Source organism: Meriones unguiculatus, chromosome 15 (assembly GCF_030254825.1).
Source record: "Meriones unguiculatus strain TT.TT164.6M chromosome 15, Bangor_MerUng_6.1, whole genome shotgun sequence".
NCBI classification, from domain to species: Eukaryota; Metazoa; Chordata; class Mammalia; order Rodentia; family Muridae; genus Meriones; species Meriones unguiculatus.
In genome coordinates, this window is record NC_083362.1 from 1,506,827 (window position 1) to 1,527,859 (window position 21,033).

The window sequence follows — 21,033 nt, forward strand, 5'->3', positions numbered from 1 at the left end:
CTGTGATGTCAGCTCCCCTCCCTGGTGAGAGATCCTGGCACCTGGAGGTCTGTTAGCTAAGGTCTCACCAACAAGGTCTCCCCAGGCACCTGTGTGTGACCCTGAGAGGGAGTCACTCTTTCCAGATCACTGTTCACTTTGTACTATTTGGGTTCCCAGGAAGTAAACCTAGGTCAGCAGGCTGGCGGCAGGCTCCTCTTCCCACTGAACTTTCTCTCTGACTCACAATATTTTTTGTCCATTCATTTGAAATTTTATTTTATTTTTTAATGTTTATCTTTATCTTATAATTTATTTTCATTTTTATTCATTTTTGGGAGACAGGGAATGTTGCAAGGGCAGAGGGTAGGTATAGAGGAATAGGGATATGTGTGAGAGTGAGGTGCGTGACGTGAACTTCACAAGAGATCAATAAAAAGTTCAGAAAGAGAACTAGTATTGACTATAGTTACTCAAATAAACATAGAGATTAAATAATCTGCTCAAGTCTTTAAAAACAATGTGCTATATTTGCATTTTATTTGTAATTTTAAAATACAAAATTGAAAATGAATTCAGAAAAATGTTTTGACTGTGACTAATCAACATAGAAAGCCACATATTTTTAAAGACCTCGGCTCTTGTTGCCTAGAACTCACCAGTTATTCTAGAGTAGCTGAAAATCCAGTCCCATGAGTCTCCTTCTCTCTTGCTTGTCCAGGGCTGGATTAAAAGTTCCTGCCCCATCCCTGGCTTATAATGTGGGTGCTCAGGGCCTAAATACCGTCCTCCTACTCATGAGCCATGCTTCTCTGACTGGACCATCTCTGGCCCCTGGCAGGCCTCTCCTAATAAACCTCCCACCAAACCCCTCAGCTGTTCCGAGGGAAGACAGGGTCTGCTGCCTGGAGTTCAGGCTTCAGTCTGCTGCTGTAGGAGAAGAAACAGTGTCAGTGTGGCAGCCATGCTGGTCCTCCATGCTGCCTCTCAGCTGTTCTCTGTCTTCAGACAACATGAGGGGCCCAGGGCAGCAAACAGCTCTCAGCAGCCAGTCAGGGTGAGAGTCACCTGGCCCTGAGGCCAGTCCTCAGCTGTCCTGCTCCACACAGGGCAAAGCTCTGCTGGTCCCTGAGCCATGGCCATGTCCTGTGTCCCTCTGCTTCCTTCCCCTGACCTCTTGTCCCTTCCCTCCTTCCCTCCTGTACAGTCCCCATGCCTCCCTTTTCCCTCCCTGGAGCCTGTCTCTCCAGCTTTCCCTCTGAGTGCAGGCTGCTGCCTCCCTGCAGATTCTGCCTCCTGGTTTGAGTCCTGGTCAGCCTTCTGCTGCCTTCCAGGCTGCTGCTGTCCCACCTCTCAGTTGCTCCTCTTTCCTATTGGAGGCTGAGCCCTTCTGCTGCCAGGGGCTGCACAGTCAAGTCTTTATTTCTGGGTTTCTGTCACACTCCACTCCCTCCTCATCTCTGACCCTGTCCTGGAAAGGAAGGAATTGGTTCCCAGGTGCTGCTGACACAGGAAGCTGCAAGTTTCTTCCCTGAAGATGATGGTTTCAGCGACCTTGACCTGGAGCAACTCCTGGACGACATTGGCGAGCCGGTTGAGGGAGGGGAGCTGCCACAGAGGGACAGCTCAGAGGAGTCAATGGCTGCGCTGTTTGAGGAGTAGCTGTTGGTCCTCCTGCTGCTGTCTGTGGCAGAGCTCTCAGTTCTGGAGCAGCTGGTCAGGGCAGGGGTTGTGGACCTGCTCCGTGGGTCCAGTCCTGTGCAGCCTGTGTTAATAAAGCGGGACTCTGGGTTACTGCTGAGCTTTCTTTCCTGTCCCCATGGTGACAGACTTCTCGGGACAGTGTAGGAAGCCAGGGACCGGGGGAACTCCGGAGAAACAAGGCCGGGCTCAAGTCCTGGCTGCTCTACTTCCTAGGAGCCACGTGGCTTGAGGGGACACCTAAGCACATGCTGCTGAGTTCCGTGTCTTCACTCTGGGGTCTTGCTGATATCCCGTGCGGTGGCACATGGGAAGCAGTCCCACTGTGTGTCTGTTCTTACAGATGTGGGAACACAGCATGTAGACTGGCCGCCAGCCTGTGGGGAATCCCCTGCCGAGGGCCAACAGAAAAGAGTGACAGCAGAGGCTTGTTAGTGGGCCGGAAGCTAAGGTCACATCAGTTCTCTGGTAAGAGTCATGTAGGCCAATTCTGTGGATCTGTTTATTTTGTGAGAAAGGCCTAGGAAGCTGGAAAAGGGAACTGGGAGTTTCTCAGTTTCTCTGAGGCCAGAGTGTGCGCCCTGTGAGTTTCGGTCCCCGGCCGTGGCTCTCAGGGCAGCCTGGGAGTCTTCCCAGCGAGGCAAAGGTGACCCTGTGTGTGTGACCCAGCTCATTTGGCCTTCACGGTGGAGTACACAGTCTCTTCCTGGGGTTGCTCGTGGACAGGCGGGCAGGGGGCTGTTCCCGGGGAGGCTGGTCTCGTGAGGGCGATGGAGGCATACACGATGTTCTCCTGGGGAGAGGAGAGGAGAGGGCAGAGGGCAGCCCCTGCAGTGTCTGTCTGCCCACCCCGCAGGCCTCTGCCCCTCCAGCCCCCCTCCATCCCTGCGGCTTTCCTCAGGCCTGAGTCCGAGTTGCTTACCTTGGGGTTCTCTCGGGGTTCTGTGTGTTGCTCTAGAGGAAAAGGACGGGAAATGCTGAAGGCCGTAGTGTGACAGGAAGGTAGATGTGTGCTGGGGGCTCCAGGGGGGACAGGGTGAAGGTGGAAAGGGGCAAATGCTGAGGGGTGCGTCTGTAAGTGTGGGCTCTTGGGAGAAGGTGGCAGAGCCAAGGGTGCAGAGAGGGAGCTGGCAGGGTTTACCTTCATGTCCGTCTGTCTCGTCTGTCTCACGGTTCTCAGTGTGTGCGAACAGTTCCCTGGGGAGGAGGAAGAGGGGCAGCACGTTAGAGGTGGACAGGAAGGGTGCTGGGAGGCTCGGTCAGTGAAGGCCTTGTCACTAAGTGTGAGGCCCCTGAGCTCAGATTCCCGCACCACGTGCAGCTGGACAGTGGGGAAGCAGAGCCTGGCAGGTGAGTCCCTGGAGTGGTCAGCCAGTGTAGACCCCAGATTCAGGGAGAGACCCTGCCTGCAAAGAAATGAAGGTTGGAGGCGGAGGAGAGTCAAAGCGGAAACCTCTGGCTTCCAACACAGTGCACACACACAGCACACATGCAGGAACACGGAATAGGATGGAGAGCCACTGAGGAAGACATGACGTCGACCTCTCCAACACGGGCGCACAGAGCTGGGGGTGGTGGTGTGTGTTAGTAACCCGGTGCTGAGGAGGTGGAGACGGGGCTCCTGGTGCTCAGTCTGCTCTACTTGGTGAGTTCCAGACCAGGGCGAGACCCTGTCACAAGAGGAACACCAGGCTGGGCCTCGGGAAGCCGCTTAGAGGGCGGGGCTTGCCGTGTACACTGACAACCGAGGACCAAGGAAGAAGGAAAGGCCAGATCCTGGAAGTTGTCCGTCTTCCACATGCGTGCCCAGTCACACTCATACCCACGCACAGACGTGAATGCACACAATAAATGGTAAGAAGAGTCATCATTGGAAAAGTGGGTGTGGCCTGAGAACACACACACACAAACACACACACGCACAGGCACAGGCACACACACGCAGGCAGGCACTCCCTCCCAGGACAGGGCTCTTTGGAGGAGGAATGACAGGCCCTTGGGGAACGGCCTGGCCAAGGGCTGGAAGCACTGGGTGATGGTGAGTCCTTCTAGGAAATCCGGGAAGGAAAAGAAAGCAGAAGCAGGAAGAACCGGCTCTGCCCTGCCTCGCTGCCTAGGGAAGGCCAGGTCTTCTGGGTGGGTGACAGTAGGTGTCAGGCTGGGTTCTGGGAAGGAGGAAGCCAGGACCTGACTGGAGGAAGAGCCACAGAAGGGCAGGAGAGCAAAGATGGAGGCTGGGGCGCACTACAGCTCCTGGAACTCTGGCATCCACGCAGAAGGCCCGGTTCCACCCGCAGCGCCTCACAAACCAGGGGTGCAATGCCTGTCATCCCAGTGCTTGGGAGGCAGGTAGAAAGATCAGACATTCAGGGTCGTCCTTGGTACAGAGCGAGTTCAAGGCCAGCCTGGGTTATGTGAGACCCTTCCTTAGAAGAAGTAGAGACAGAAAAGGAAGTCTCAGAGCAGGCCGTGTGTCACAAGAAAAGGAAAAGGCAGGAGAGAAAGGGCAGAGGGCCTGGAAAGCATAGAGCAAAGGACAGAAGATATGGAGGGTCTCAGAGGGTTCCTGGGGTATGGGGGAGGGATCATGCACTGACCAGGGAGAAGGCAGGAAAGGCAGAGAGCTGGATGAACCCAGGGAGATGCTCTAGGCTGAGAGGAAACTGGAGACAGAGAGGGAGGCTGAGGAACTGATGGAGAGAAGGAGAGGGAGGCTTAGGAACTGATGGAGGAGGAGCAGGAGGCTTAGGAACTGATGGAGACACGGAGCAAAGCTTAGGCATTGCCAGGGGGCATTGGGGTGGGGGCTTCCCTGGGAAGGAGGCTCCATGGGGCTCTGCTGCCCCTTGTCAGTGTGTGGACGAGGCTATCCAGTGTGGAGGAGGAGCAGATGGGGGAGGTAGGGCTGGACAGATGCTGTGAAGAGCCTGGGGGATCTGGAGGGCGGGAGGGTCGCTCAGTGCCCGAGAGCCCTGAGGATGCAGAGGGTGGTGCCCACCTGGCCTGGGATTCCGCTTCAGTCGCCTGGCCTGTGGGGAAGAACAGTGTCAGTGTCAGCTGCCCCTCCCCAGCTCTCCTCCCTGTTGAGACCACCTTCAGAGTAGGGAGCAGGAGGAGCCTGGAACCATTGCTGCTGGCTCCTGTCCCCCCCAAATCTGCCAGGTCCACACCCCAGCCCTGGCCCCTGGCTTCCCTCGCTTTGGGTTTCCTCTCAGCCCACAGCTGCTTCATCCCCTCCAACTGACCCGCCTTCCTTTCAGCCCCCTTAGAAACTGCCTCTTTCCGGATTACAATTTACTGGTCTGTTTGTCTTGGTGCATGCTCTGCTGTTTTACTTACTATAGCTTTTTGGTTTATTCAGGTGGGGACCAGAGGGCTTTACCGTGCGGCTCCCGGGGGATTTACCTCAGGGGCTCAGGCTTGCCGGACACCTCTACTCTCTGACTGCAACTGTAGTTAAGATTTTTTTTTTTTTAAGAATTTTTAAAACTGGTCACGTTGGCACATACCTGTAACCCAGCACTCAGGAGGCAGAGCAGGTGGATAGCAGTGAGCTGGAGGCCAGCCTGGTCTACAAAGCGAGTCCAGGACAGCCAGGGCTACACAGAGAAGCCCTGTCTCAAAAAGAAACAACAACAAGTTGTAAATTATGTTCCCCCGTGGGTACCCTGAAGCCACAGGTGCAGGCGGTCAGCTGCTCAGGTTGGCGCTGGGAGCAGAGCTCAAGTCCTGTGCACGGGCAGCAGAGCTCTTAACGGCCCCTTCGCATGGATCTTACCTCATTGTCCATTTCATGAATGAGCTGTTTCTTATCACCACTTCCTCTCCCTCAACAATGTCACCCACTGTGTTTTGGAGAACAATTCACCTGGCTCCTAATTTGGGCTTTTCCCGAAGTGTTTTACTTCACTTTTTTAACTTGATTTAGTTTTGTGTGTATGGATGGGTGTGACTGGGTGAGCGAGGCCCCACGTGCTCCCATGCCCAAGGAGGCCAGAGCCCCTGAGGCTGGACTCACAGGGGGTCAGGAGCTGCTTCATACCCGTGCTGGGGGCTGTACTTGGGTCCTCTGCGAGAGGTCTCCTAAGCGCTGACTTAAATGCAGGTGTAGGTTTTCGGGGACAGCTCTGGCAGATCCACACAGGCACTGTCCACACAAAAACACCTGACATGTGAACACAGACATTAAAGTGTTAACAAAGTAAGAACAAATTAAGGTAAAGGTACCCTCTATGAGAGTCTGACATCGTCTGATCCCTCGGGAACCCACAAAGATGTCGTGGGTATCTGCAATCCCAGCACCCCAAGATGGGAGGCCGAGACAACAGGAGAAGACCCAGCTCAAAGCGAGGTGGAAGGAGAGAATCTGCTCCCGGAAGTCCTCTGAGCACATGTGCATCACGGCCCACAGGTGCCTGTGCACACACAGACAACAATAATAAGCACAGTTGAAAACGAAGACACACTGGAACAGAATGGACAGACAGGGCAGAAATGCATGGTGTTCTGTAAGAGAAGGTAAAAGAAGCCCCGGGTCTTCACAGTTCTCTGTGTAGACGTCATGGCTGTTGGCTTGGGTGGGGCTCCTGGCAGTGGGGCAAGTCTCTGACTCCTTTGCCTGCTCTTGAGACCCTCCTCTGCCTCAGTAGGAGGGCACTTGCCTTGTACCTTGTTTTGCCCTGTTTGGCTGTGCTCTCTTGGAGGCCTGCTCTTTCCTGAAGAGGAAGCAATGGGGGAGGGGACCTAGGGAGAGGGGAGTGCAGGGGAGCTGGAGGAGTGGAGGAAGGGGAAGTTGTGGTTGAATTTATTACATGAGAGAAAAAAGTCTATTTTTAATTGAAAGAAAGGGATCTGTCACCTGGGATCTTTCTCCTTAGACATGAAAGAAAAAAAAAATCACAAAGGAGAGTGCTAATGAATTTGGCCAAAAAAGTAAAATTATGTAAAATTTGATGAGCCAACCACAGGGTTCTCTTCAATACTGTTGCAAGTACTTCTCATGTTGTGCCATCTCTGCACTGAATGTGGGCAAAATGATCGGAAAAAATGATTTCTTTTGGGGCCTGTGGTTGTAGCTCAGTGGTTAGAGTGTATGGCTAGCATAAGCAAGGCCTTGAGTCCCGTCCCATGAGGGTCACACCAAGAGGGTGACACACATTTTTGATCCCAGCATCTGGGAAGTGGAGGCAGGAGAATCAGGAGTTCAAGGTCATCCTCAGCTACAGAACATGACTGAGTCCAGCCTGGGCTACATGAGACTCTATAAGAAAGTAATGAAAGAAAAATGTCTTTTTATTATTAATTTTAATATTTATAAAATATTCAGATAATGACTTAAACTTTAAAAAGTACTGATGAGAGAACCCTTGTCCATGTGGCCCTGGGGACAAGAGGAAAAACATGGTATTCCTGACTGAAGCAGGGAAAGACAGGGCTGCCTTCCACTGATTGAGAGCCAAGCACCTAACAGATTAGCTCAAAGGGCAGGAGGAAGAGGCTGGGGCTGGGAAGAACAGATTTTCAGCAAAGGCGATTTAGGGAACCTTGTAGACAGAAGGTTCCCTGGCAGTTCAGGCTCCAGAGTTCATCCTGAACCAAGACAGGGGTGAAGATGAGGCAGGACTTTCCCAGGGGGATGTGGGGACTAAGCTGGAAGGGAAAACCCATTTACCCCTGGCTCTGCTGAGCCCTGGCAACGTAATCAGTGATTATTATTTGACAATTTTATATTTTATTTTCTTAAAAAGTATTTTTATTACATTTTTTCACACACATATTTGTACACGAGTTTTCATGTGTGTATATGTATCTGTGTGTATGTGTGTTTATGAGTATATGTGGGTTTGTGTGTATGTGTGTATGTGTGTATATGTGTGTGGAGGCCAGGTAATCTTGGGTTTCCTTCCTCACATATCACAAACCTAATTTTACAAGACAGGTCCTGTGAGAACCTGCAACTGTGACACTGTGGGAGACAGAGACAAGAGAATCATGGGGCTTCACAGCCTGTTCCTACCCCAAAACAGTGAGTTCCAGGTTCAGGGAGAGACCCTGCCTCAAGGGAATAGAGGGGGACTTACTAGTGGAGGACCCCAGTGTCCACCTCTGGCCTCCACAAGCACAAAATGGGACATGTACACCCACAGACACACACACGCACACACACATACACATGGACACACACACACAAAGAAACACACACAAGTACAAGTGCACACACACACACACAAGCACACACACACACACACACAAACACAAGCACATGTGCACACACACACACACACACACACACATGCACATACATGGTCACACTTACATACATGTTCCACAGAGTCCAGATGGAATGGAGACAAGCATCGAGTGAGCTCGAGCAGAGGCTGATCTTGTACTGGCTGAGAGTAGTTGGAGGCAAAGGTCCCTGTCAAGGCCTGTGTGTCACCAGCATGAACCTGCGCAGGGGCTGAGCTGTGCTGGCTTCTGGGTCTCCCTCGTGTAATGACCTTGAGCATGCCCAGCAGTGGTGACTGACAGGTGGTGGGGTAAGGTCCACACAGTGACTGGGCTGGGCCCGTGAACACTCTGTGGAAGCTGCAGTTACAGCTGCAACAGAGGAGGTGACACAGCCATAACACCCGATGGTGGTGAGGATACAGGGGCCTGTGTGGGAGAGAGGGGGATGGTAGGAAGGAGGGGGAGAGGAAAGTGAGGAGGGGGAAAAGGGCACTGAGGCAGCGATGTGAGGGACTAGGGAAGGAGGGAGACCCAGAGGGGGAGGGGATCCATGGGGCCCAGGGGACACCAACTGTGGAAGGCGGGGGAGGGGGGTGGTGATTGAGTTACAGGAACATATGGGGCCCAGGGGACACCGACTGTGGAGGCCTCAGGGTGAGGGGTAAAACCTGGTCTAACCAAGGCCCTCATGCAGGACCCCGTGAAGGCTGCCCCATCCTAAAGTCCAGATACAGGTGGATTTCCAGGACGGGGGTGGGTGGGCTGGCAGTGACAGTCTGGAGGAAGGAGCAGGACACTGGGGCATGCAGTCCGGAGTGGTCTGGATCTGAGGGTACAGTGAGGGACCAGCTCAGGGAGGGCTGCTAAGATGTTTATGGGGAAGAGGAAAGGTAACATTGTTGGCAGAGCTCAGGGGAGGCGACAGACACAGAGAAAAATCAGGGAAAATGATCAGAAGTGCAGGCTTCTTAATGAAATCTACAGTATGAGGAGGTCAGGGGGCCTAGAAGCCAGGCCAGGGGGAGGGATGGATCACCAGGTGTCATGGTGAGTTGGGTCCCCTCAATCGACTGCCATCTCTTCCTGCCTTTTGTCGTTAGCAGAAAAACTTTACAGAAATACGAGGTCTGGTTATCTTCCTGAAGGTTCAGAATTCTGAGGACTCCAGATGTCTGACCCGGTATCCAGTTCAGGGCGAGCCTGTTCTTGAGATGCTTGTGTATGAAACCTGAGGTGGAGTTGTAGATAAATCCCCCATGGAAGTGCTTCCATCTCCAGGCTATGCTCATCTGAGGATCCTCTGCCAATTCCGAGGGGAAGTAGAAGGAGAATGGGATCTCGATGGAGCCGCCCTGGACACCAGAGAGACATGCTGGCTGGTTCACCCCATAGGTATTTTCTCTGTTGTATCCTGCTGAGCATCCTGAGAAAGATGGAGATTCTGAGGTCAAGCAGGGGATGGAAAGGACAACCCAGAGCCTCCTGAACCTTCCTCACAGGCAGGTGTGGGACAAGGGCAGGACTGTCCCTAGAGCTGGAGGGACAGGACAGACAGGGGAGGGTTGGGTCAGGCTCACTCTGAGGGATGAGCTGTCTCTTGGGCAGAGAGGCCTGGCTGGCTCCTCAAGCAGACCCCTGTCCACACGACAGCCCATTCCTCCCAGTCCTGTGTCCCCTCCTGTGGTTCAGTCCCTGCTAGTGAGGTCCCCACACTCACCAGCTTGCAGACATGCTGATAGCAGCAGAAGCAGGAGCCAAGCCATGGCCAGAGGCCCTCCAGGAAATGACAGCAGCAGAGCCACAGGCAGGAGAGGAGGCCAGGGAGGACAATGGGGTGCTCAGCAGTCCAGAGAATCAGGGTGAGGTGACCCTTATTTTCAGACCTTCTTCTTTGGAGGATGGAGAGGAGTAGAGCCTCCCATCCCCACCTCCCTGTGGCTAGCGACTTCATTTACCATCTGGCTTCTTCTTCTCCCATGTTGCAGAAGAGCCATTCTTGTGGTCACAGACAAGATGGCTGCCCTTGAGCCCAGCCCCCATTTCTGTCTGGATATAGGGCCTTGACCTTGGCTGAACTCTCCTCTCTTCCACCTTGACCTTCTGACTCGTCTCTTCTTTCCCATTCCTTATGTTCTCTGTTTCCTCTATTCTCTCTGTTTCCTGTCCTCTTTGAATCTCCTCTAACCCCGCCCTCCCCCTCCTCAGTCTGACTGTCACCATGTCTCCTGCCATGCTGACTGAGTCTCTCCCTGAGAATCTCACCTCAGACACAGTGAGGAGGGCTGTGCAGACACACATTCCTCGATCATCCCTGGCACAGTGCCCCTGCCCTCCTGGGCCCCTCATCAGCCCTTTGCTCTTGTCTTGCCTTTCTGGGACTCTTCACAGTGCCCAGGAGACCCAAGGCTTGGTGGATCCTCCCCTCCTTGCCCTGCTCCCTGCTGTCAGGTCTCCAATATGCTGGGCTTCTTGGACAGGGACTCCAAGGCCACTCTGGTCTCTAGAGGAGCCTTCCTGCCTCCCCGACCCACAATTATAACACACACTCAGAGAGGATACCAGGATCAGAGAAGAGCTGGCACATGTCACGTGATTTCCACATGGCTGGTGCCTGGACTCTAGTCACACTGAGTTCTGCAGAATTTCAGTCCACTCGGACATAGTCTGCTGGCTCAGTGCAGCCTCTGAGGAGGCTCTTTCTGCAACTCTTGAGCAACTAGGGCAGATAACTCTAGTTATCTCACATCAGAACCTTCTTAGCCTAAGTAGGCCAAGAAGCTCAGAGCAGCACTGTGTCAGCTTGGGACATCACTCAGCGTGGACACAGGTGGCCTGTGACTTCAGTGAAGACATGAGAAGTGAGACAGAGGCTGTGGCAGCCTCAGGGCTGGCTCTGTAGGAGAGTCTTCCTACCCTTTCTCATGATGAAGTTCTGTCAGCTCCCTGGCAGGCAGGAAGACATGATTGCAGCAGGGAAAAGGCATCATGAATAGGGATCACGTCCCATTTCCTCAGCGTTCCTGGCATTGATTGCCCTGTCCATGCTTTTCTGCAGTGGTTCATGCATCCCGCCTCTCATGTCTGCTTTCTCTTCCTTCCTCACAGGGCCCACGGTCCTCAGACCCCTTGACCTGAGCCTGACACAAACTCTCCTGGCCTCACAGCCAGCTGCACAAGGAGACATTTCTTTGTCTATCCTACCCTCAGGGAAGCTGAGGAACAGAGGCTCTGGGTGAGTTCCCCAGATGGACAGACAGTCAGGAGAGAGGTCTGGGCTGATTGTCTCTTTCACAGAGTGCTTTCTATTTGTTTGTTTCTGAGTTTTTAAGTTGGGTCTCAATGAGCCCAAGCTGGTACTTAAACTTGTTATGAATTTGACCTTGAACTCCTCCAGATGCTGCTGTCTGGACCTCCCAAGAGCTGGATTACAGGAGTGCACCATCACGCCCTTTCTTCTGCTACTGCAGGGAGAATCCTGGTTCTGAGCATGCCAGGCAAGCGAGCACTGTACCAGGGGAACCCTGTCTTTACCCTCAGCAAGGTCTGCGAGGGTAACTCCTGGCCATGAGTTCTCTCCTCCAGGTTCCATCTGCCTTTCCCTTACTGTCTGGGGCCTGTGGGTAAAAGGTCAGCTGATGGCTGACTCTCCCAAGGAGGGTCTGGACCTGACAGGAAGGCCACATGTCAGCTTCTGTGTCCCAGCACACTCAGCAGCCCTGACAGGTTCTGCAGGACCCCAGCTGGCCTGTGCTCAGCCCCAGTGCGGCCCCCTGCTGGCTCCCTAACCCAAGTCCTGGGCTCTGCTCTGGTTCCAGTCTGGACTAGTTGGATCCCCATGGACACCCTGCTGTGGCTTTGATTTCTGTCCATGATGCTTTGGGCAGTCTCCTGCAGTGTGGTCCTGCTTCTCCAAACCAGTGACTGGGCCCTGCAGCCATGATGCTTCCCCAGGGGAGGGGACGTTCTGTGGAAGAGCAGCCTGGGGTTCTGGTGTACACACAGGGGCTTTTGCATACATGTGACCACGGGGAGTGTCAGATTTCAGTGTTGGGACCTGGTTGTATCTCAGGCACAGGTGTGCCCTGCTCCAACAGAATCACAAGCAAGTGCAATGTGAAAAAAAACAAAACAAAACAAAAAACCTTAAGTGCGTTTGGTCATATGTAACATATGTGATTATAATTCTAACTTGTGAGAGGTAGAGGCACATGCATCTCTGAGAGTTTGGAGCTAGCCTGGTCTATAGATCCAGTTTCTCTGTCTCCAGAAAACCAAAACAACAACAACAACAAAAAAACCAAACCAAAACAACAAACCCACATATCAAAATACCATCCAGCTGAGCACAGAATCCGAGGGTTGATAGGCAAGGTGGATGGAGTCCCGAGTCTCACTCACTGAGGTGTCCTCTGGTTTCACCTATATGTGCACACACTTGCACACACATGCACTTACACACACACACACACACACACACACATCATTCAAGGCTCCTACACAGCTGACCAGCTTGCACAGACTTCCCCAGGCCTCATCCTGAGGGATCCTGGCTGTCCAGGTTCTGTGACTCCTCAGACTGCAGTTCCTGACAGTGTCCTCAGCTTCTACAGGCTCTGATTTTACACCCAGCTGGGTTATCCCATGACAGCGGTGGGGAGAGCACAGGCTCAAGCCTTCCTGTTTCCCTCTGACCCCTCCCCCTCCAGACACCTCCCCAACAACACACCCTGCAGGCTCTGTGGGCCCTGACCAGCAGATGACCTCTCAGATGACAACTGTTTCCCTGTTCTCCATTCCTGCCATACACCTCCATGCACTGCTAGATTTCTCTTCCTGGTGACAGCACACAGGCTGCAGATGGAACCCAAAAACCCACCCAGACTGGGGGTGAGGAGAGTGGAGAGGCCACTGGTGATGGTGGGAGGATTGGCTGGTGGTGTGGACAGGGCGCCCAGGATATGAATACAGCTTCACAGCAGCATGGCTGCCCTGCCGCCCTCTCAGGCCTTCCTCTCCCCTAGGTGACCCCATCATGGTCATCTCCCTCCTCTGCTTCCCTGCCTCCCCAGCAGCAGGCCCTGCACTTCTCCCTAGGAAGCCCCCAGGGAGAGACTCTGTCCTGGGTCCTGAAGGCCCCGTGAGCAGGACTGGGGGTCCAGCCTGTCACCTGCTGCTGTGGTAGGAGGTTTTCCAGCTTCTGCTGATGCCCAAGGCCAAAGCCTTTACACACGCGCCATGGAGTGTGTGCTCACAGAAAAGGAGGAACTGCCACCTCCCTCCTCAGTGTTATATTCACTGCTTAAATACAAAACCAAAGCAAGCAAAGAGGAAGCAAGACTGTTAGCAGGCCAGGAAGACAGGTGCATGGCTTTATCTAAGAACGTGGGAGGCAGATGCAGAGGAGCTCTGAATTCGAGGCCCGCCTGGTCCACACAGCAAGTTCTAGGACAGCCAGAGCCACAGAAGAGACAGACCCAGTCTCAAAACCAGAAACAGAGAAAAACCTACAAAACTATTAATAGTCAGAAAAGGTGTTTACATACAGCTGGAAAAAAAAGTGTTATCACCCTCAAATTCTCCATCTCCAACCAAAGAGGAATCATAGCTCCTTTGTGCTGTCTGGAGAACTGGTTTGCTTGTTGTTTGTTTTATTTAGTCCAGGCTGTCCTCAGCATAAGTAGGTACTAGTGGTAGATTCCAATTCAAGATTTTCCCATCTCTGTTAATCATTTAAATTCCTGGCCTGGGCCTGTAGGTGGTGAGGCAAACCTTTAATCCCAGTGCTTGGCAGGCAGAGGCAGGCAGAGGCAGGCAGAGGCAGGCAGATCTCTGAGTTCTAGGCAAGCCTGGTCTATGGAGCCATTTCCAGGGCAGCCAGGGCTGTAGCACAGAGAAAGCCTGCGTTAAAAATCCAAGCAATTGTAAGAAAGATGGAATAAAAAGGAGTTACAGAAACATGTCACCAAGTCTGTCTTCCTCCACTTGCTTTCTTCCTGACTGACTCAGGCCAGGGACACAAACCCAAACCCTGGTACCATGAAGAACCCAATGTCTGCTCCTCGTGGGACCATAATGTTTTCTTGAGGCAGGTCAGAGTCCCAGTCTCCCTTCCTGTGTCTGACCAGGGGTTCAGCACCTGTTGAGAATGTTGGTTGTGTGTAAATCCTTGCTGTGGCCCCACTGTGGTTTTCCCCTATTGGACAATGGAAAAGAACCTGGGAGGTCATGAGACCATTTGAGCAACAACTTTAATGCCCCTTCTCTGTGGTCAGTTGTGTGTGGCTTGGGGCTGACAAATGAACTCTTTGGATGACTAGACACCTTGGTCGTTCCATCCTGCTTGAGTGGCCACTTCAGGGGTCTCAGAGTAAGACCACCCGGCTGTCAGGCCCAAGTGACCATGGCTGTTGCTGGTCTCCTCCTCAGCAGGCCTGCGTCCAGTTACACATGTCCAGACTCTCACAGGAGACTTCACTTTAGCCAGGAGACGTCTTGGTGAGTTCCCCATGACCCCTCCTACCTCCAGAGAGTCTCACGGGGTTGGAGCTGACTTGGTCCAGAGCTGTGAATGAGGTACAGTTGGGGCTTGTGGCTGGAGGAATAAGAGCTGCATTTATGCCTCCCTGAGCCTGACTGTGTCTACCAGGCATGGCCAGGAACCTCTTCTGCCTGTAAGAGCAGCCTGGTTCCAGTCTTATGGGGCAGTGAGGATGCTGTCCTGGGTCCTGGCATTCTCTTAGGTAGAAGCTGACCCTCTGACCATCAAATGTTAGGACAGACTGGAGTTGGGACAGAATTCTGGTCCTAGGAGAGACCCTAGACACTAGAATACCAACATGACAGGAAATAAGTGTCCCAACCCTCGGGAGTTCAAAGGGTTTCTAAAGGGGAAGGTGAAAAGAATGGGTGGAAACAGACAGGACGAAGGAAGCCAAGTCTGTTTGTCTGTCAAGCCCTTGTATATTAGAAATTTTCACCCAAGGTATATAGGGAGAAGGCAGGAAAGGCACTAATTCCTGCTGCAGGAGATAGGAAGAATGCTTTCATGGCTTGAATATTGTACCTGCAAGATGCCATCAGGATGTTTTCTTAAGATATCTCACGGATGCTCTAAACTAACAGATGGATGTCCTCACAAACCTCACCCATGACCTAGGGTCCTAGTGCAGCTGTTGATAACTTTTCCACTAATTGGCTTTGTCTCCACTAAATGACCTTTGCTCACAATTTGCCTTTGGCTTCAGTAAATAGCTTTGGTTCCATGCATCTCCTCCCTTCTTAAACAATTTAAGAGGCTAGCAGGTAGGTTTTGAACATGAGGTCTTCGGAAGATGGTGGGTATTAAGCAGAAGGGGGGAAGTAGTGACCTGATCCTCCCAAGGCATTTTGTGGCCTTTTTGGGTGTCTTTTTGGGGAGGAGAGGAAGACCCCATCAACACCTGAGGGCATCCCCAGCAGGTTGTGGTTAGGGGTAATCAGACACCAACCTCTATGCAATCAGGTTTGCTTCTCAGGGAACTCAGAAATAGGCAATTGGGCCCTCCCCCCTGCGGTATCTCATCCTATACCCCGGTGGTGCTCATGCCGTATCAGGCAAGCATTTATCTGAGTTTCATGCTGTTGTCATGAGAGCAAAACGCAAGCAGTCAAGACCCATGTGATAGACTTTCAGCAGTCTTCCTTGGTCTCAGCTAAGCCTCTGTCGGCCAAATCAAGTCTGTGATAATGAACTTGTATGGGTTTAGATGCCAGGGAGTCAATTTGCTGTTTTACTAAGCCAGTAAGTCTTTTAATGGCCCTTGGGCTGAAAGATATGAGGAGAAGGAAACCCACCATGGGGCCCACGATTGAAGGAAGGAGGGATGGTGAGCCAGGGAGAGGTTGAAATCCAATTATGAAACCAACTTTCCTCTTGTCCTCTCTGTCTCTTTCTCTCTTCTAGGCCTTCCCTAACCTTAACCATGCTGTCCCTTACAAACTGTGTAAAATCCCTTATAATCTCTGCAAAAGCAGCACTCTTCCTTAAGGGCAGCACATAAGCAGTCATCTTGACTGGAGGGGTCTTCTTTGACATCATTATCATTGTCAGGAGAAAACTCCTCATCCACTGTTATACCAGGTGTTCCAGTAGCCATCAAGCTGCCTCATTTTCCTGCAAAAAACACACAGACAGCTCCTCGTCCCCATTTGAGTACAGGGTCAGGTCCATGCCATTGATTTGTTAAAGGATTCCTCCATTTTACTTTAGCAAAAGTTGTTTGGCTTTTGTATGCCAAAATCTATCTGCTGCAGATTTACCATGCTTATCTATTTTTTTTTTTTAAATTAGGTGTCCAGGGGAGTGGCTCCTCCTTCTTTGTTTTTTGCAAGTAAATCATAATTGTTTGGTGGGCACACTCTAGCATGGCTTGTCCTTGAGGATTGTAAGGTATTTCAGTTATATGAGAAACTTGAAACTGTTGATAAAATATTTTAAAAGATTTGTTAGTATATCCTATTTTATTGTCAGTTTTAAATTGCTTAGGAACTCCTAGAACATTAAAAGCCTGTAGATAATGAGCAATAACATTTTTTTTGCAGCTTCTCCTGGTTGAGGAGTGGCAAAAATAAATCCAGAATAGGTATCAATGCAAACATGTACTTATAATAATTTGTTAAATATAGGAATATGAGTAATATCCTTTTGCCAAATCTGATTTGGAACCAATCCTTTAGGACTGACTCCCAAATGAGAAACAGGCTGAAATTGAGGACAAATACTGCAAGCCTCGACTATACTATGGGCCTGTCCCTTAGTCAACCCATATTTAAGTCTCAAGGTTTGACTATTAAGATGATGCATGTTATGGGCATCTTGGGCTCCTCAACTGTAAACAATAAACTTCGGTGGCTTTATCTGCCAATGCATTTTCTTCAGACAGGAATCCTGGCAAATTAGAATGAGCCCTTAAATGTCCTATAAAAAAGGAAAAGTTTCTTTCTTGTATCAAGTTTTGCATTTGTAAAAATAAAATTCCAGCAGGAGAAAATATCTGGATTTGACCTGCATTCTCTAACCTAGGCAAAGACTTAGCTACATATGCACTATCTGTAAAAATGTTCAAAGACTGCTTATTAAAACTTTGAAACACAGCCAATACTGCAGATAACTTTGCTGTTTGTGCAGATGTGCCAAACACTTAAAAAGACATTGTTTTTCTTTCATAAGCACAGGCAGCAACACCAGATCTCACTATAAACGGTTTTGAGCCACCATGTGGTGTTGGGGATTGAACTCAGGATCTTTAGGAAGAACATCCAGTGCTCTTAACCTCTGAGCCATCTCTCCAGCCCCCTCTGTTTGAGACTCTGTCATAATAAGCTTACATATGTTAAAATGCCATATTTATTAGATCTCTGACAAGTCTGAGAGCTAGCATAGTTGAGTTACTCTTTGTCTACCTTTATTATCTGCTCTAAACTGCAACCTATAAAACAGGATGTTATAATCTTTATTTTTGGCATATTTTTTAAATGTATGTTTTAGAACCAAATTTTAGGTAGATTTACATAGACAAACTTTATGGTTAACCATTTTAAATTTAACCTTAAAAAAACAAACAAACAACCTAAACAAAGAGACTAGGTAAAACTCAATCTTGTATTTAACTATAATCTTTAGCATGACTTTAAATCTGCTCTTTTTAAACTAAAATCAAAGCAAAACTTTTAATTAAATATAATTTATAAAGGGGCTAGCAAATCTTATTAATTCTATCATTTGTATTAAAACTTAACAGCAAAGAATTAAAGGACAAAAGTTTTATTTAGCATTAAACAGAGGACTAAACTTAGCTTGCAGCCCTCAGCAAAAATGGACTAATCTGGCCATACCAGATCTATAGGTCAGAAAGAAACAGCATTAAATCATTTCTTTAGGTACTGGCAGCCAGGCATGTATTTTATATAATGGTTAACTGTGAGACCCGGGGTCTCACAGCTCAGGAGTTCAAGATTGTGCCCTTCCCAGGAACTCCCACAGACCACAACTCGATGTAAAAGCAAGAGTTTATTATTATTATTATTATTATTATTATTATTTCAATCGCGATAAGGTCTCCCCTCCAAAGGCAGGAGACGACCCTGAGCATGCAAAGCATAGGGTTTTTATACTTAAAAATCTGGCCACTTTTGCTCTACACATTGATTGGTCAGCAAGAATTGCATGAAGATTGTTTACAGCTAGTTGTTTGCAGTTTTTGGCCATTTGTGAGTTTTCTCAAAACAATTCACCCTGCCCTTATTTTTTTAAAAACTATCTCGGAGCAGTCATCCTGCCCTTCGAGAGCTACGTGCCTCTGGCTTTATTCCAAGTATGGGAATAGTCACAGCTGTTTTTCTTTTACAGTTGTTTTCATTCTCAGGTGGGCCCTCATAACAATGATCTGAATATAACCCTGCATAACCCTGGGCTAACATGGAGCTGTAATCCTTTTTGTCCTGTAAAAGAGCATGAGCAAACACTTTGCATTGAAGAATCTCCAGCCTTTTAAATGAAGAACAACATATTTTATAGGTTTTTTTTTTACATGATATATCATAAAAATGTAGTTTTTGTTTAATTGGCTTAAACAGCATGGCTTTGTTTTACTTTGTAAAATTAATAAAATAAATACCAAGGTCATTTGACATCCCCCAAAGGGTTGAGAAACTCTTTTTAAGGTTTTTGCTAGACTGTCCAGATAAATTTTAAAATGTTTTATAGCATTTAACTCTGATGGTCCAGGACCAAACTCAGAGGTGTTGATTTAAACTGTCTCATGTCCAATTTAAGTCCACAGATAAAAATATACACACATAGATTCCAGAAGGAGCAGAGCCTCCATGGCCCTCTCTTCACACAGAATAAGGTCCCAGTGACCCTCTCTCTTGGTCCTAAGAAGAGTAGAGCCTATAAGGGTGCTTTTCCTGAAAACTGGGGCATCCCCTCAATTCCCTTGACCAGATGGGAAACTCTCCAAGTTTCCCAGACCTCGCAAGCAAACCAAAACCAGACACCAAAACAGACAGCTGGCACACAAAAACAAAACACAGAGACAAAGACAAAAAACAACCAAGGTACCTACTTTTTAAACAATTAAAAATATATACAGAGCATAACCATGATTTCAAAAGTCAGAACTAGATTTAAGACTTGGAATTTATCAGTGCACACAATTTAATCTTTAAAACTAGAAGTGGCTCCATCCCTCTGGCCCCCGTCAGAGAGCTGACACTGACTGAAGCCTGTGTGAGGGGGCGGGGTGAACTCAGCAGTCCTGCTCAGCTCTGCAGCTGGCAGAGGCAGGTCTTAGGCCAATTCTGAGGGTGTGAGTGTTCTCAACCACCCAGTTCTCACCAAGCCATCCAAGCCTGGCCCGAGGTAGGGGAGGGGTGTTGGTATAATGTTTTTTTTTTTTTTAATGTATACACCTACATTCAAATGTTGATTTCTCCCCCACCCCCAACTCTCTGGTTTCAATCCGGATATTGCATTGTGATACTCATTCTAAGCATCCTGTCTCAGCTCTTGTGTAAACAGGCCAAAATAAAGCAACTAAACACAATGTTGAGCAGGGAGGAGCCAGAGGACAGGAAAGAGGGGAGGAGCCAGAAGGGAGGAGCCAGAAGGCAGGAGAAGGGCCGAGGGGAGGAGCCAGAAGGCAGGAGAAGGGCCGAGGGGAGAACAAGGAGAGCAGAGCTGGAGGAGAGATCTTGGAGGATGTGGAGCATGAACCAGACCTAAGATTTCACAAAAAGCAAGTATAATGTGGGAAATCTAATGTTAGGAAACTCAGGGCTTGAAGGTTTAGGAGGGAGTAAATATTGCCCAGCATTGTGTTCTAGGTTAACTTAAAAAAAAAAAAAAGGTTAACTTAAAAACCCAGCCTCCGTGTGGTGATTTGGTTATACAGCTGCTGAGGATTAACAGCAGCATTACCAGAAGATAAATCAATAGTAAATATTATGAACCGCTTACAACAGAGGGGGAAGGAGACATGTAGTGTCCCCATTCCTCCTGCTCACCGAGCTACAGATCTTCTCTGCACCATTCTGCCTGGGGCCTTTTTTCTTTGTTTTGGTAGAAGGGAAACAGCACAAGGAAAGCAGGCACAGGAGGCCAGTCTAAATTATGAGACTTGGCAGTTTCTTCCTCTGACTCTGTTTCATCCTCACTATCTAGCTCCTAAATTATATTTTTGCTCTCAAATTACAGAAATCTGTTTGAGCTCCTTTATGAACATTTGAAATAACCTTAGAAGTACTTTTTTTTTGTCTGTTTGGCTGCTCTAATTTCCCAAGTAACTCTTTAGTTTGTGAGATTCCTTTTTCTTTACACTTACTCCCCGCGTCTTGAGGGACTTCTTGAGACCCTGTAAGAATAAGTCATGCTAACTCAAGTCTTGTCCTGTAATTCATCATTCTGACTTACCTCTCATATCAAACTCACAGGCGGGTGGCTCTGTGGAGACCTCTTATGCAGGAGCTTTTTCATTTCCCAGTAGAAACACTAGATCCTATGTAGATTTGTGGTCACAAAGAATGACTTTCAATTCAGTCCCGACACACTTAGGCCACATTGAGCGCCAGAATGTCCGACCCACAGGAGTTCAACGAGGTCCTATAGGGTGTGTGTAAAAAGAATGGGGGGGGGGACAAAGAGACGTGAAGAAGGAAGCCAAGTCTGTGTGTCTGATCAAGCCCTTGTTTATTAGAAAATTTCACCAGACTTGTATAGAGAGAAGGCAGGAAAGGGGGGAGGCTAATTCCTGCTGTGGGAGATAGGAAGAGTGCTTTCATGGCTTGAATATTGCACCTGCAAGATGCTGTCAGGATGTTTTCTTGGGATATCTCACGGATGCTCTAAAACTAACAGACGGATGTCCTCACAAACCTATTACCCATGACTTAGGGTCCTAGATAACTCTTTCACTAAATAGCTTTAGGTCTCCACTAAATGACCTTTGCTCACTATTTGGCTTTGGCATCAGTAAATAGCTTTGGCTCCCAGCAAATAAGGAAGTGACAGCATATATTTAGACGAGTGAGGGAAGGAAGCCAACATGGGATCCAAGCAACCATGGCCTGTGGCCTGATGTGGAA

The 21,033-nt window shown here is 49.5% G+C and overlaps 2 protein-coding genes across 2 annotated transcripts; both read right to left on the minus strand.

The window, feature by feature from the left end:
• Window positions 1-489: 489 nt before the first annotated feature.
• LOC132648013 (paired immunoglobulin-like type 2 receptor alpha) lies at window positions 490-8,159 on the minus strand. The gene is made up of 6 exons (XM_060367945.1): window positions 7,997-8,159; window positions 5,699-5,845; window positions 4,679-4,709; window positions 2,822-2,877; window positions 2,603-2,634; window positions 490-2,473 (listed from the first exon to the last, which is right to left on the minus strand). Exons 2-6 carry the CDS (start codon window positions 5,718-5,720, stop codon window positions 2,351-2,353), a joined length of 264 nt encoding a protein of 87 aa, XP_060223928.1. The 5' UTR covers window positions 5,721-5,845; window positions 7,997-8,159; the 3' UTR covers window positions 490-2,350.
• Window positions 8,160-8,720: 561 nt separating this feature from the next.
• On the minus strand, window positions 8,721-9,951 carry LOC132648091 (paired immunoglobulin-like type 2 receptor beta). Its single transcript, XM_060368623.1, has 3 exons — window positions 9,867-9,951; window positions 9,629-9,748; window positions 8,721-9,334 (listed from the first exon to the last, which is right to left on the minus strand). The coding sequence occupies exons 1-3, from the start codon at window positions 9,949-9,951 to the stop codon at window positions 8,880-8,882; spliced, it is 660 nt and encodes a 219-aa protein (XP_060224606.1). The 3' UTR covers window positions 8,721-8,879.
• Between the last annotated feature and the right edge of the window lie 11,082 nt (window positions 9,952-21,033).